We start from the raw sequence: 12,704 nt of genomic DNA, 5'->3' as shown, positions 1-12,704 counted from the left end.
AGAGCATCTATTTTTTTCCAACAAAGTAAGTGTTTTTTTTTGTTTACTTGCGTTCATTACTCTTTTCCAACTGTCTGTTGGCTATGTTTGAATTGCTTAACCGTGTTAAATTTAGCCAATCAGACTCGACCGCATTAATTTTTTTTTAGCTCAAGGTAGTTGGAAAATTTTAATAAATCAAAATTTCTGCATCTTGAGCTGAAAATTTATGCGGCCGAGTCTGATTGGTTATTTGAGCCAATCAAATTCGAGTAGCAGGTCAGAATTTTGTAAAATATTTGCATCTTTGTCCAATTATGAAAATAAAGTCAAGTCGGTTGATTTATGAAATTTTTCCAATTGTCTCTTTGTATACTTTCGCTAAGACACTCTTCTTTTTCGCAATGATGTTCCTCCTTTCGATCCTGCAATTACTATATCTAAAAGTGAGTGAGATAATCATAACTATCAACTTACAAATTACCGCTAAACCTGCATAATTATGGGTAACTCAACGTACAAATAACTCACAGCAGATATATGGGTAAAACAACCGTTTAAGTTCGCGAAAAGCTAGCGTTATCAAATCGGAATGTATATTTTTTCAGGAGGTTAACTAGTTCAATAAAATAATTTGATTCATAAAAAATAAATATCAAGATGTTAATCCGAGCATGTGGCGTAGAGGTAACGCACATTCGCGGTTAGACAAAGATCCTTGGTTCGAATCCGACCTGGACGTACTTTTTTAAGCGGAAAGTTTTTGCCTCACCTCAAATCTTTAGAATTATGTTTGTCCACTTATTTTTTGACGACTTAAGTGCCACTGCGAGGGTTTTGCCTATTATGAATTTAACATTTTTACGATAATTGAAAATCTTTTCAATGTCTTCCGGTTAAGTAAATGCGTTCCTAGAAATTTGCTGAAATGTTTTTGATGTTTTTTTTTAGTTGTTGTACTTTTCTTGCTGACAATTTTCCGAAGCTTTTCTCCATGTTTTACATTTTGTCTTTTTTTTCAAAAGAAAGCAGTAAATAGGGCATTTACGAGTTTTCAAATTTTGATTCTTCCTGATTGCAATAATTGGAAGAAAAAATATGAATATGCCAGTACAAGCAATTTTCTGGGAAAATAATAATTTTGCGAGTTCCGATTTTCCTCCTTTTTTCACAAATGTTTCATTCGCTTGGTATGAGTTTTCAAGTGAGCTTTCATGAATCATAACTAATTTTTTAATATCCTGATTTTTTTCTGAAAGTTGAGAAATTTCTCTGTTTTTACAGTGAATTTTTTTGCTTTTTACTTCTGGCTTATGTTTTTGTATGGCAAGTGGCGCGAAGATTTTTCCCGCCTCTTTGTTACTAAGGGAACGTACCATAGAATGATTTCAAAAATAAATGAGGTAGAAAAATTGAAATAGTAGGTTTCAAAAGTACATCTTTGAAATTTATGAAAGGCTCATCCATTTGCGAAATTGATGTTTTTCGTGGCAAGCCGAGAGTTTTTTTTAAGCTTATGACTTTTAGAAAAGCCCAGAGATGTCTGAATAATTGACTGACGACAAAAGTTAATGAAATGAATTGTTATTTTGTTTAATCTTCTGGGTTTTTGTGTTTTTTTTTGCTAAAGATGAGTCAAATTATGCTGTACAATACGAAAGTGGAAATGGCGCGAAAAACAAATTGTTTCGAAAGCTTATTTTAATGTTAAAACTTTCTAGAGGAATGAAAAAATTTGCAAATCTATTGAACTTTTTCTAGTTGGGTTAGTTTATCAAAAACGTTTCAATTATAAATTGTTCTGGAGTTTCGAATAGCTCTAAGGCTATATCTTTTTTTTAAATGCAAAAGCTGAAACTGTTTAATAAAAATACCCTGCTCGTATCAGAGCAAAGCCCTGATTGTACCGACTGCCCTTTAATTGGTCTCGGTTAATTTGTTAAATTAAATATTGGCAAAACTATGAATTTTAGGCTGATAATATCAAAAATAAAGTGTTGCAATTTGAGTCGTGCATGGAGATACTTAAACCAATTAGCTGCCTCAATTCAATTTGGAACGTTAATAACACAAGCAGTTTTAGCCCTACTCATGGAAGGTTACTATTACTACAGTGATGTGCACACTTGGTTGGCCACATGCAGATCAAGAGATTGATCCCCCAAGGGACCAGAGTTTTGTAAAAGTGGTCTGAATAAAAAAACACCACGAGTATATATATCCTCTTTTTCTTTGAAAGGCGGAACAAAAATTCTTTGATTTTCCAACTATCTGTTAAAGTTTTTTTATTATTCAGTGTTTTTGCTTAAGTGTTTTTGATGCACAAGAATATCAACGTGTTCCATTGTGTTGAACTATCAGTGCCCTTTTTGCCAAGACAATTCGCGCGTTTAAGTGCAACATTTGATTTAATTACGTTGCATATGCGCCGTACGGATGACACCGACCCCATAAGGAAGTAGGGCCCTGCCATTAGTTGAGAACCAGGCGACGGGGTAAATAAACGAAACGAATTGTTTTCAAAAATACCGAACCTTCTGTGCTACTTGCGCAGGAATAGGCTACTCTGGTTTGAATAGTGATTGTTTTAGATTAGTGTGTGCCTTTCCAAACAGTGTGAGCAGAAGTAGACTTTCGGCCGACTCTTTCTTTTCTTTTTCTTCTGCGTTCAACCACCCTTCTGCAGTGTTTTCAGCTGGCGTTCAGGTGCGAAGAATGAGCGACGAAGTTCAGAAAGCGCAAACTGCTCAAAAGGGTAACGAATTTGAACTTTGAACTCACTTTGGCACAAATGAGATAAGTACATCCGTAGATTGCTCCTAGGTGAAACATTGCTCCTAGGATTGGCAAAAAAGCATACTTGCTGAAACATTTTGTCCTCCAAAATATTGATGAAGAAATGTGAACGATTTGTCGTGTTTTTTTTGTACAGAACTTTAAAAAAAAAACAATTCCATTAGGAGGAGATTGATACGATTGAAAAAAAAACCGTTTTTTTTTCCGATGAAACAATGCTTAGTTCTAAAAACTAAATTTAAACCGAAAGGTTGTTTATGTTACAGACTAAAAGATGTCTGTTCGCGTTATTCGGTTTGTATGGCCTATAGTGGTTTGCGTTTATAGTAACTCCAATAATGTAAGACGTTCATTTTCTTGCCAAAAGTATCTAGTAGTTGTTGTGGATCTTTTTGTTGCAGGTGGTGACACCATCTTCGGCAAGATAATCCGCAAGGAGATCCCGGCTGAGATACTGTACGAAGATGAGGAGTGTCTGGCCTTCAATGACATCAGCGCCCAAGCACCAGTACACTTCCTAGTCATCCCCAAGAAACCCATCAGTGGAATCAGCTCAGCCCAGGACCAAGACCAGAGTCTACTAGGTTGCCGCTCAGATCGATTTCAAATTATGTCAAATTCTACACTTAGTTTAATTAAACTTCATTTCACTATCACACGTTTTTAGTGAACGACTAAAAAAATTTGACGAAAATAAACTGAATTTCACTAAAACAATTATGTTGAACGACCAAACAGATTTGAAATAAAAAACTCAACCAATATGAAATCTATTCTATTAAAATTGAGTTTTTTATTTCAAATCTTAATACAGACCGCACTCCGTTTTTCATGATATGTAAGCGACGAAAGAGATAACCAATATGAAATCTATTCTATTAAAATTATCTCTTTCGTCGCTTACATATCATGAAAAACGGAGTGCGGTCTGTATTAAGACAACCGCGTATTCAGACACTGTATAACCAATCAGAGTGGAGACAAGAAAGAAATGAATTTTCATATCTTCCTTGTCTCGATTCTGATCGGTTAATACAGTGTCTGAATACACGGTTGTCCAAATACTGCTACGTAACCATCAAAAACGTGTGTCTAGGCCACCTGATGCTGACTGCTAAGAAAGTGGCGGCCGAGAAGGGATTGGACGAGAGTGGATACAGATTAGTTGTGAATGATGGTAAGAATGGAGCACAGAGTGTGTTCCACATGCACATACACGTCCTAGGAGGCAGACAACTCTCCTGGCCTCCCGGATAGTCAAGAAAGAGAGGAATGAACAAATGTACGGACGAAAGAAAGAAAGAAAGACGCCGAAGAAACTTCCGAAGACTGTCCTGCATATTGTTAACTATTCACTTTCCTATGGCACCTTCAAGCCCCTTTAAAAACTGGTTAAGCAGTTATTTGTTTTTGGTACCTGATCTTTGTTTCGAATCTCGGATGCAATAGGGAGGGAAATAGTTAACAAGATTCAAGGCCCTTTATAGAGGCGAAGAAAATTGGTAAGCTGTTAAAAGAAAAACTGACGAAACTTATCTGTTTGTAAAATTCTTACGTCTCTGTGACGCTGCATCAGATAACGAGTAATGCATCTATCTATGATTGGCGTGATTCTTCAATGAAGCTGAAGTGGTTTGATTAATGCCTGGTGAAATGTTTGAAAGTGAATCTGCAGCTGCAGTTTTTATAGCATTTGAGTATATATTTTGTGTCTTGTCATTAACTAGTTCAGTATTTGGGTTGTGATCGGATCTGAATACCAAACTTTACTGAATGAAAACACATAATCATCCTATCAATGAGCAGAATGAGTCACTTATATAGATCGTGTTGATTTTTTTTCTGGAATTAGTCGAATTTTTTTTTAGCCGTTTAAGGTTTGATTTTGATTGATAAGCGTTATCGAATCGGAATATTTACAGTTTCCGTGTTAACAAAATTGCTTGAGTTATTTGATCAGCTTTCGTAGATATTATTTCAAGTTCGAGGTAACAATTTGGCTTTTTAGTGTGGAGGAAACGTCCATGCTTGACGACAAAGTAATGGGTTCAATTTCAGCCAGGAGGTTCTCATATTGAATGGGTCAATCCTATCAAAGGATTTTTTTTTCATAAATATTATTGAAATTCAAAGAGTTTAAATCCGTTTTTATTTTTGAAAATGCTTCGATAAAAGGTAGTCGTCTTTTTTTGGTTTTCTGAAATTCATTAACACTTTTCCAACTGTATGTTGGCTATGTTTATGGTATTTGAGGGGTTCCGATACATCGAAATTCCTAGATAACATAGCTTAAAGTACTCATTTGTAATTCTTTGATGTATCGTACTAGTAGTTATGCAACGAGCTAAAACGTCAATCACAAGTGTAAATGTATTACGAATCAATTTGTTATGTTTTCAGATTGCATTGTTAGATTATCCCAATCTGTATGCAGCTGCAGACTCCTAAAATCCTCGGATGCTGCAAAGTATGTGCAGCCGCTGGTGGCATCATCCGCTCAGCTAGCTCAAAATCCGCGCCCGCCTCGCCTGTGTCGACCACGACGCCAACCGACATAGATCGAAGGTACTCGATAAGGTACTTTGGTGACAATTGGCGCAATTGGAAACGCAAGACTCCAGTTTTGATCAGAGACACTCCGAAAAAACTGGAACGAAAGGAACCCGATCCGCTTTATAAGTACACTGATCAGTTTAAAGAACAGGTGAGTGAAGAGGGATGGGATCCCATTTACACTTAGTGTGTTATTACGAACCTTCTTTTTTTCTAACCTAACTCGCAAATAAAAGTGATTTGTGGCTAGTTTTGGGTGCATATTAAGATTCCGTGGCTGAGTGATTAGCGTATGAGACTTTTAATCTCTAGGTTGCAGGTTCGAAATTTCAGAGGTAGCCAAATTTTTACTAATTCGAGGTTTATTTATAATTTTTATTATTGCTCTTTATAGAGCTGCTTTTTGCCGTGTTCTCGCCTCTGTGTTAATTTTGAACTAATGCTAGCAATCGATTTAATTGATTTAATGAGCTGTCTTGAAAAATCTGGTCAGCGACAATTGTACAATAACATGCACTCTACCCTTTTTTGGTCCGCAACTTTCTTACCTCCTCGTTTCAGAAAATTTTGCTGCTTTTTTTTCGAAGTCCAACAAAGATTAATCAAATCCGGAGCTTCCAACCTAAGTCGCAATTACAGGAGCTCATTTTTATCCAAATCAAGTTCTTTCTGCAGCTTAAATTCTTCTTGGCAATTTAATAGCTTGTGTTTTAAGCTTTTTTAAGCGCATTAAAAATGTTTATTATTAAGAGTCGGTGATCGTAGTGAAGACTCTTATATAGGTCTTGGTGTTTTTTTTGTTTTTTTTTCAGGAAAAAAACTTAAAATACCAATAACTGCAGAAATGAATTCATGCTTATTAATGCATTTATGAATTCACTTAGGTATATGTGGACTTTTTGAGTTCAATTCAAATATTCATTTGCTAAAAGGTAGGAAAAATTTGCTCTCCGGTTACAAAAGACAAAATGGCGCGAAAAAACGTGATTGATTTCTAGTTTCGAACGTGGATTTTAAATTTTAGATTTTCAAATGGAATAGAAATTTTATCTAACGCTCCAGTTTTCTCGAATTGAGTTAGTTTATCAGTTTTAGCTTTACGGCCATATATTTTTTCTTTGAAATTCGAATTAAAGTTATTTTCTGTGTTTGCGAAGTGCAACTTCTTATCTGTGTTAACTTGCACTCTATTCAAGATAAAATTCTGTCTTTACACAATCGGAGCGTTTTGCCATAATACAGTATCCACTTTTTTCAACCTAAGTAACAAATAAAGGTGCTGATTATTTGGTGGCACCTTTGCATTTTTATATCTGGTTAACTTTTGCTCCATAGCATCATATTTTTGTATCTGTTTATTGGTGGCTAGTTCCTATTTGCAAAATTTTAGTTTTTATTGGAATTCTCTACCGATTTTTGAAAAAGTGGTGCCAATGGAGAGACTGGCTACACCCCTGTGTGCCTGGATTTTCCAGTAGTGTGGGGAGTTTAGAACAATTTTTTGAATTATTATCCTTTTCTCGAAAACTACTGTGACAAATCGGAGCTTGAATGGTCAATCAAAAGAACTTGTTCTGAGAATTGCCCCAGTATAAACTGCTACGCCCTAATTTCAGTAGAAATATAAATTTGGCCTAGGTAAGTTACAAATTTTAGTTTGTTTTTGAAAACTTCTCGAAAACTACCATGTCAAACAGAGATAAAAGGATTATTCGAAAAAAATATGTAGTAGGATTTTTCTCATTGCCTAAGCAGCTACGCCCTGTTATTTTGTGGGAAATTAGTTTTGGATTAATAAAAAACCTTTGAAATTCATACCGTTTTTCGGAGATTTTCCCGTTTTTTCGGAGATTTTTGTCAAAAAGTTTTAACATCAAAACATTGACAAAAATTAATTGGCGATGTCAGTTGGTTATGCTCTCCAGTTTGCAGCAAATTTTTACTCATTGCATTCTCAACCGGCAATGAACTCTTTTTCTCTGCATCTAAGCAATTGGATTAGAATCCCAAAAGCTTCACAAAACCATTTCGAGAATTTAGCGCATAAAAAACTTTTTAACAAACGTAGATACCGAATTCAAAAGTTGTATTAATTCCATTTCTAGGGCTCTAGAAGATAGTGTAAAGATAGCTCTAGAAGATACTTATAAAGATAGTGAGTGCGCGTGTGTTAAGATCTAGCTAATACAGCGATTGTCCGTGAATACATCTCGTATGTTGGGCCTTTCCCTCGCGGATAAATGGTATTAACTGATGTGACGTGGGCTGATTTCTAGGCGCTGCAGAATGCGAGTGAGTGGCTGGAGAGAGACGAGCACTGCGAACTGTTTGGAGAGGAGGAGACTAAGGAGTACTGGGACAACTACTCCAAGTACAAGACAGACTACCTCCAGTGCATACAGAGCATTCAGCAGGAGGTTGGGACACACAACGCCACATCACAACAAGCCACAACAAGGTATAAGCATTGAACGCATAATGCTGCAAGAATGATAGTTGGGTCCCTAAATTGTAGATAGGGTCCTATGGAAAGTGACTCGTGTTTTTCACCCAACCGAGTGGGACCAAATTAACATCCTCCTCCAAACTTCTTTGGGGAGTAAGATGTTAGCTTGGTTCAAAGTGGGAGTTTTCAGCCAATCAGATTCGAGTGTTTTACATTCAGCGCTCAGCAAAATTAATCCGAATTTGAGGCTGGGGTGGAAGATCTTAGCTTGGTTTATCTGGAGAGGAGGATGTTATTTTGATCCTCGGAGAGTCCTATTGGGGTACTACAAGGCCACTTTTTTCATATCTTTGTTGCCAATAGTAGTACTGGAGTGCGGTCAAAAAGTACACAGGTCATAAAGTAGACTCGTCTTAAGCCAATCAGACTCGAGATAAGAAAACCGAGGTTCGAAATATTTTCTTTTCTCGTTTCTGATTAACTGTCTACAGTGCGGATTTAAATTATCCGGACAAAACGAACAAAATTTTGAAGTTCAAACGCGTTTTTGGGTTAGGATTAGACTCAAGAGTTACGTTAAAACTGCCAAGTTATTTAATAAGAAAGTTAAATCACTAGAAGCCTCTTACACAGCCCAAAAAACTTTCAAAGGGAAAGCTTCGAAGGGTAAAGCTTTCAAAAGTTTGCGTAAAACGTTTGAAATTTGTTTTTAGCCAAATATTTTAATTTGTATATAGTAAAAATTCTAAAACTTTGTTGGTGTATAAGAGGCTTCTTTTGATATATTTTCTCATCAATTAATTTCGTAGTTTTAGCTTAATTCTTCATTGACTAAGAAGCCAAAATGACCTGTTTTTAGGGTAACGTTTTAGTTAAGAATGTCGGGAAAAAATTGCGCTATATTAATTCTGATGACTTTCTAAGTAATTTTTGCTCTGTTCTCTTTCTGTCTAATCTCAACGTATTTTGAGAAAACGCGTGTAAAGTTTTCATTGTTGTTCGATGTTTACGGTTAATTTAAGTCAACACTGGATTTTAGGACCTGTATATTTTTTGCTATACCACCATTAGTGCTATACTTTTGCTCATGCAGCATTGCGAATCATATGAACAGAAAAACGATTTGCTTTATACAACATTATAATTACACAAGCGTCAGCTTAGTGTGTTATTACGAACCTTCTTTTTTTTCTAACCTAACTCGCAAATAAAAGAGTTCACACATTTGGAAGTTTCCTTGTAGCATTCGAAATTGCATAGCATTTGTTCTCTGCTTTTTTGTGTTTAATCTTCTATGTACTAATGAGCTTCCCTGGTTGAGTGGTTAGTATGTGTGACTCTTAACCTCAAGGTCACTGGTTAGAATCTCAGACTTAGCCGAATTTTGCTAATTCGTGGCTTATACTTTTTCTTATTGTGCTTATAAAGCTGCTTTTTTCATGTTCTCGCTAGTTTTTAGGGAGAAAATCTTCAGAAATATTGCGCGGCTCATGTTTCATACTTCTTCTTTTTCTTTGACCCTAATATCATTCTTGGACCTGTATTAAGAGTAATTAACGTAGACTCTTATATAGGTCTTAAAATGTGCATAAAAGTCTCTAATAGCTTCAGATGTGTATTCATACATATTGATGCATATATATGCACTTTTTGAGTTCAATTGAAATTCATCTGCTAAAAGTGACGTAAATAGCACTCTCCAAATACGAATGTGGAAATGGCGCGAAAAAACGAACGATTTCTACTTTCGAAAAGGGACTTTAATTTTTGATCCAGTTTTTTCGAGTTGGGTTAGTGTTATCAAAAAAGCTCGAACATAAATCGTTCTAGAAATTCAAAGAGACGAAAGAGCTTCTTCTTTTTTCTTTGAAAGTTGATTTGAGATTTTTTCAACTAAGTCAGTGTTTTTTGAGATTTTTTCAGCAAAGTTGAGATTTTTTCAAGAAAGTCAGTTTTATTTTGTTTACTTGCGTTGAATACTTTTTTACAAGCTTCGATTGGCTATGTTTTTTGCTATTGCAGCGAATTGGAAACAAGACCACTTTACTAACCTGACGCTACGGTCGATCCGAAACGAGGCTATCTAAACTGTAGTATTGTGATATAATTTGCCACTGAATAAATCACGTAGTAAACTAGCGATTTAGTTAGCCTTGTTTCGGAGGGACTGTAGCGTCAGGTTAGTATAATGGTGTGCGCGCCCCGCGGGGCTTACGAAGATCCTGGGTTCGATCCCCCACATGGGCTATTTTTGGAACCCCAAGGATAGTTAAAAACCACCCCAAGCATATATGAATTTTTTTGACTTTTTAAAATTCATTCCCTTTTAGTTTTTTCAATTAAGTCATTGTGGTCAGATTATTCTGTTCTACTTGCGCAGCAATTAGCTCTTTTTGATGAATATGAATACAGTGTGCTGAAGAATTCAGCTACGTGCACAGGTTTGCGAATTGCTTCTTTGCGAATTACGTGCACAGGTTTGCGAATTATGAAGGTCGACTACTCGTTAATTCGTGGATTTATGTTTTAGTGCATCCGATGCTAAAGAGAACTGGTTTGGGAGTTCAGCTGAGAATTTAAACGAAGAGTGGAATTCAGAATTAAAAACGGAACGAGACAAATTCATCCAATCGGAGCTCAGCTCTCGATCTGAGAAAGTGCGTAGATGGAAACAACTGATGGAGAAAGAGAACTACATCTCGCAACTCATTCACGTCAAAAGCGAGAGACTTGCGAATATTGTGACAGAGGAGAACATTGACGAGATGATCTCATTGGCTCTCAATTCAACTGCGTGTGACTTCAACTTCGCCTTAGACAACGAGGGAACTGTGCATAAAGGGGTAGCATTTGACAGAGAGAATGTGCGATTGTTGAATGAATCCAGGTCACCGTCTCTGACCAAAGGTTTTTTTGAGAAGGCTTCCTTTGCTAGGGGGGCTGCTGTTGAATTCGAGCAGGAAGCTGATGTTTTGGAGGATGAAAGAGTTGCAGGAGAACTGGGAGATATTTTTGGAGAAGATTTGTCGGACATGGACTCAATACAGGCTGACTTAAATGATGATAATAACGATTCAAACGTTTGAACAATTTACTTTTTTTTTGGTTGGAGGTTTTTGAGCTGGCAGAATATTTTTAGGATTGTGATTTGCAATCGTCATCAAATAGAGCATAATTTTTTCATGTAAAAATTGGTCTGACTGGATCACTGAACCCAGGGGCGGACATAGGATTTTCTCGAGGGGGGGGGGGGCGGATTTTCAAAAAGTTTTCGAAAACTTTGTCTGCCCTTTTTTTGAGGTCGACCAAATTGATTTTCCGAGCTGTTCCAAAGCATTAGACAGACCCTGTTTTGGTCAAACTTTCTAGGCCGCAGGCAAAATTTTGAAAAAGAGGCCAAAAACAGCGTTTTTAGGCACTTTTTGGAAAATTTTGACCAAAAAATTGCGTTTTTAGTATATATTGGCACCCTTAGAAAATTTTTGGGGACCGTCACCAAATATGGATATCTCAAAATAGTACAAAGGGGTAACCCTTTGGGTCGTCAGGGGTTAGAATCCCTGAGGGGGGGGGGGGCGTCCACCCCCTCCTAAATCCACCCTTTACTGAACCGTTTTTAACAGCTCAAAGTGATGTCTTTAAATAATTAGGCGTCTTCGTTCATTTTGTAATGATGGGCTCAGAAATAACCTTAGAAGGTTAGTAAGCTGAGCAAAATTGAATAACAACAAAAACAATTCCATATATTTTTTGCAGATTGAAGCGCTAGACAAGAAAGCACTAAATTCGTTTGCTTCAAGTGAAACGATGTTCTTTACGGCTTAAAAAACTTTTCTATTATAAAACTTACTCGGTCGTTTTACTCGATCAAAGTTACAGTTTGCAAAAACTTCAAAACGTTTATCTCAACACTGAGAAATTAGTTTGAAAATTTTTCTGATGTTTTTGAAATTGCAATTAAAGGGCTTCAAAAAATTCTGATGATTTTTTGTTGTACTTGATTTTGCATGGAAAAATAGTTATAATAAAAAGTAAAATACGCGAAGACAAAGTTCAGTGGTGGGAACATGAAGATAATCACCTGTGGTCAGTTCTGCAAAAATTAAGAGCATTTGAAAACAAAAACTGCGCACAAACAACGCGTTAGAAGTGAGTTAGTCAGAATCGATCAAATCCAAATGAATCGAGGTAAGCTATTTGATGCAAGTTTTTCATTTGCGCTGGCCATGTGACATTGTGGTTTCTTTCGAGAACAAACCGTTGTTACTTCAAGCAGTCGAAGACGATTCCGTAAATTTCTCAAATTAGACTTTAGCATGAAGAGTATGGATTTACTCAGTTAATGAAACTAGTTTCAGTGAATAATTATCAGAAATAGAATGACCAAAATCTCAAAATACTATGCTAATTCCGCCTACACTATAGGTGATAACCTATTACATACATAACCTTATAAGTAAAATGCACTGAATTGCGCTCTCTCATCGCGCCTAGCATTACAAGATCTGGCTGATAAAATTAATTCTGTCAAAATTATTACCATTAAATAATAAACGAAACCCAAAAAAATAATAATCAACTTGAATTGTTTAGAATGCAGCTTAGATATAAATAGACTTTTTTCCAGTTCTAATGAAATGATCCTGCTTGTACTGTTTTTTAGAATTAAGGTATTTGTAATTTAATGAACGAATTGCGATTTGACTTTTTAATTGATCAATTATGGTCAGTTTTATCATAACGTACATTGAAAATGAAAAAGCTTTGAGTCTAGATTTTTTCGGGAAGAAGTTCAAATTAAAAAAATATTTGTTTTCGGCTTCCTGGATCTTTTATTTTGTTAATTTTTTTCCAACTAGTTTTCTGTTGGCTTTGTTTATTCGATCGAACATTACTTATGATCATTAGTAACTCACATGTTGAAATTTTA

General features: G+C 36.0%; 3 protein-coding genes across 3 annotated transcripts in view; all 3 read left to right on the top strand.

Annotated features, from left to right (window-relative positions):
* LOC134857194 (adenosine 5'-monophosphoramidase HINT1-like) overlaps positions 1–4,521 on the top strand; it is a 136,784-nt gene extending 132,263 nt beyond the window's left edge. The window contains exons 2-4 of the mRNA XM_063873572.1: positions 2,574–2,734; positions 3,177–3,359; positions 3,872–4,521. Coding sequence (XP_063729642.1) covers positions 2,695–2,734; positions 3,177–3,359; positions 3,872–4,032 — 384 coding nt within the window. The 5' untranslated portion in view covers positions 2,574–2,694 and the 3' untranslated portion in view covers positions 4,033–4,521. The remainder of the gene's footprint in view (positions 1–2,573; positions 2,735–3,176; positions 3,360–3,871) is intronic.
* LOC134857191 (tectonic-3-like) overlaps positions 1–12,704 on the top strand; it is a 409,016-nt gene that overhangs the window by 132,270 nt on the left and 264,042 nt on the right. The gene's annotated exons all lie outside the window — the stretch shown is intronic.
* LOC134854250 (uncharacterized) lies at positions 5,182–10,883 on the top strand. Its single transcript, XM_063870431.1, has 3 exons — positions 5,182–5,479; positions 7,605–7,786; positions 10,305–10,883. Exons 1-3 carry the CDS (start codon positions 5,204–5,206, stop codon positions 10,858–10,860), a joined length of 1,014 nt encoding a protein of 337 aa, XP_063726501.1. The 5' UTR covers positions 5,182–5,203; the 3' UTR covers positions 10,861–10,883.

Source organism: Symsagittifera roscoffensis, chromosome 1 (assembly GCF_963678635.1).
Source record: "Symsagittifera roscoffensis chromosome 1, txSymRosc1.1, whole genome shotgun sequence".
Lineage (NCBI taxonomy): Eukaryota > Metazoa > Xenacoelomorpha > Acoela > Convolutidae > Symsagittifera > Symsagittifera roscoffensis.
This window is presented reverse-complemented; position numbering and strand designations above follow the sequence as displayed.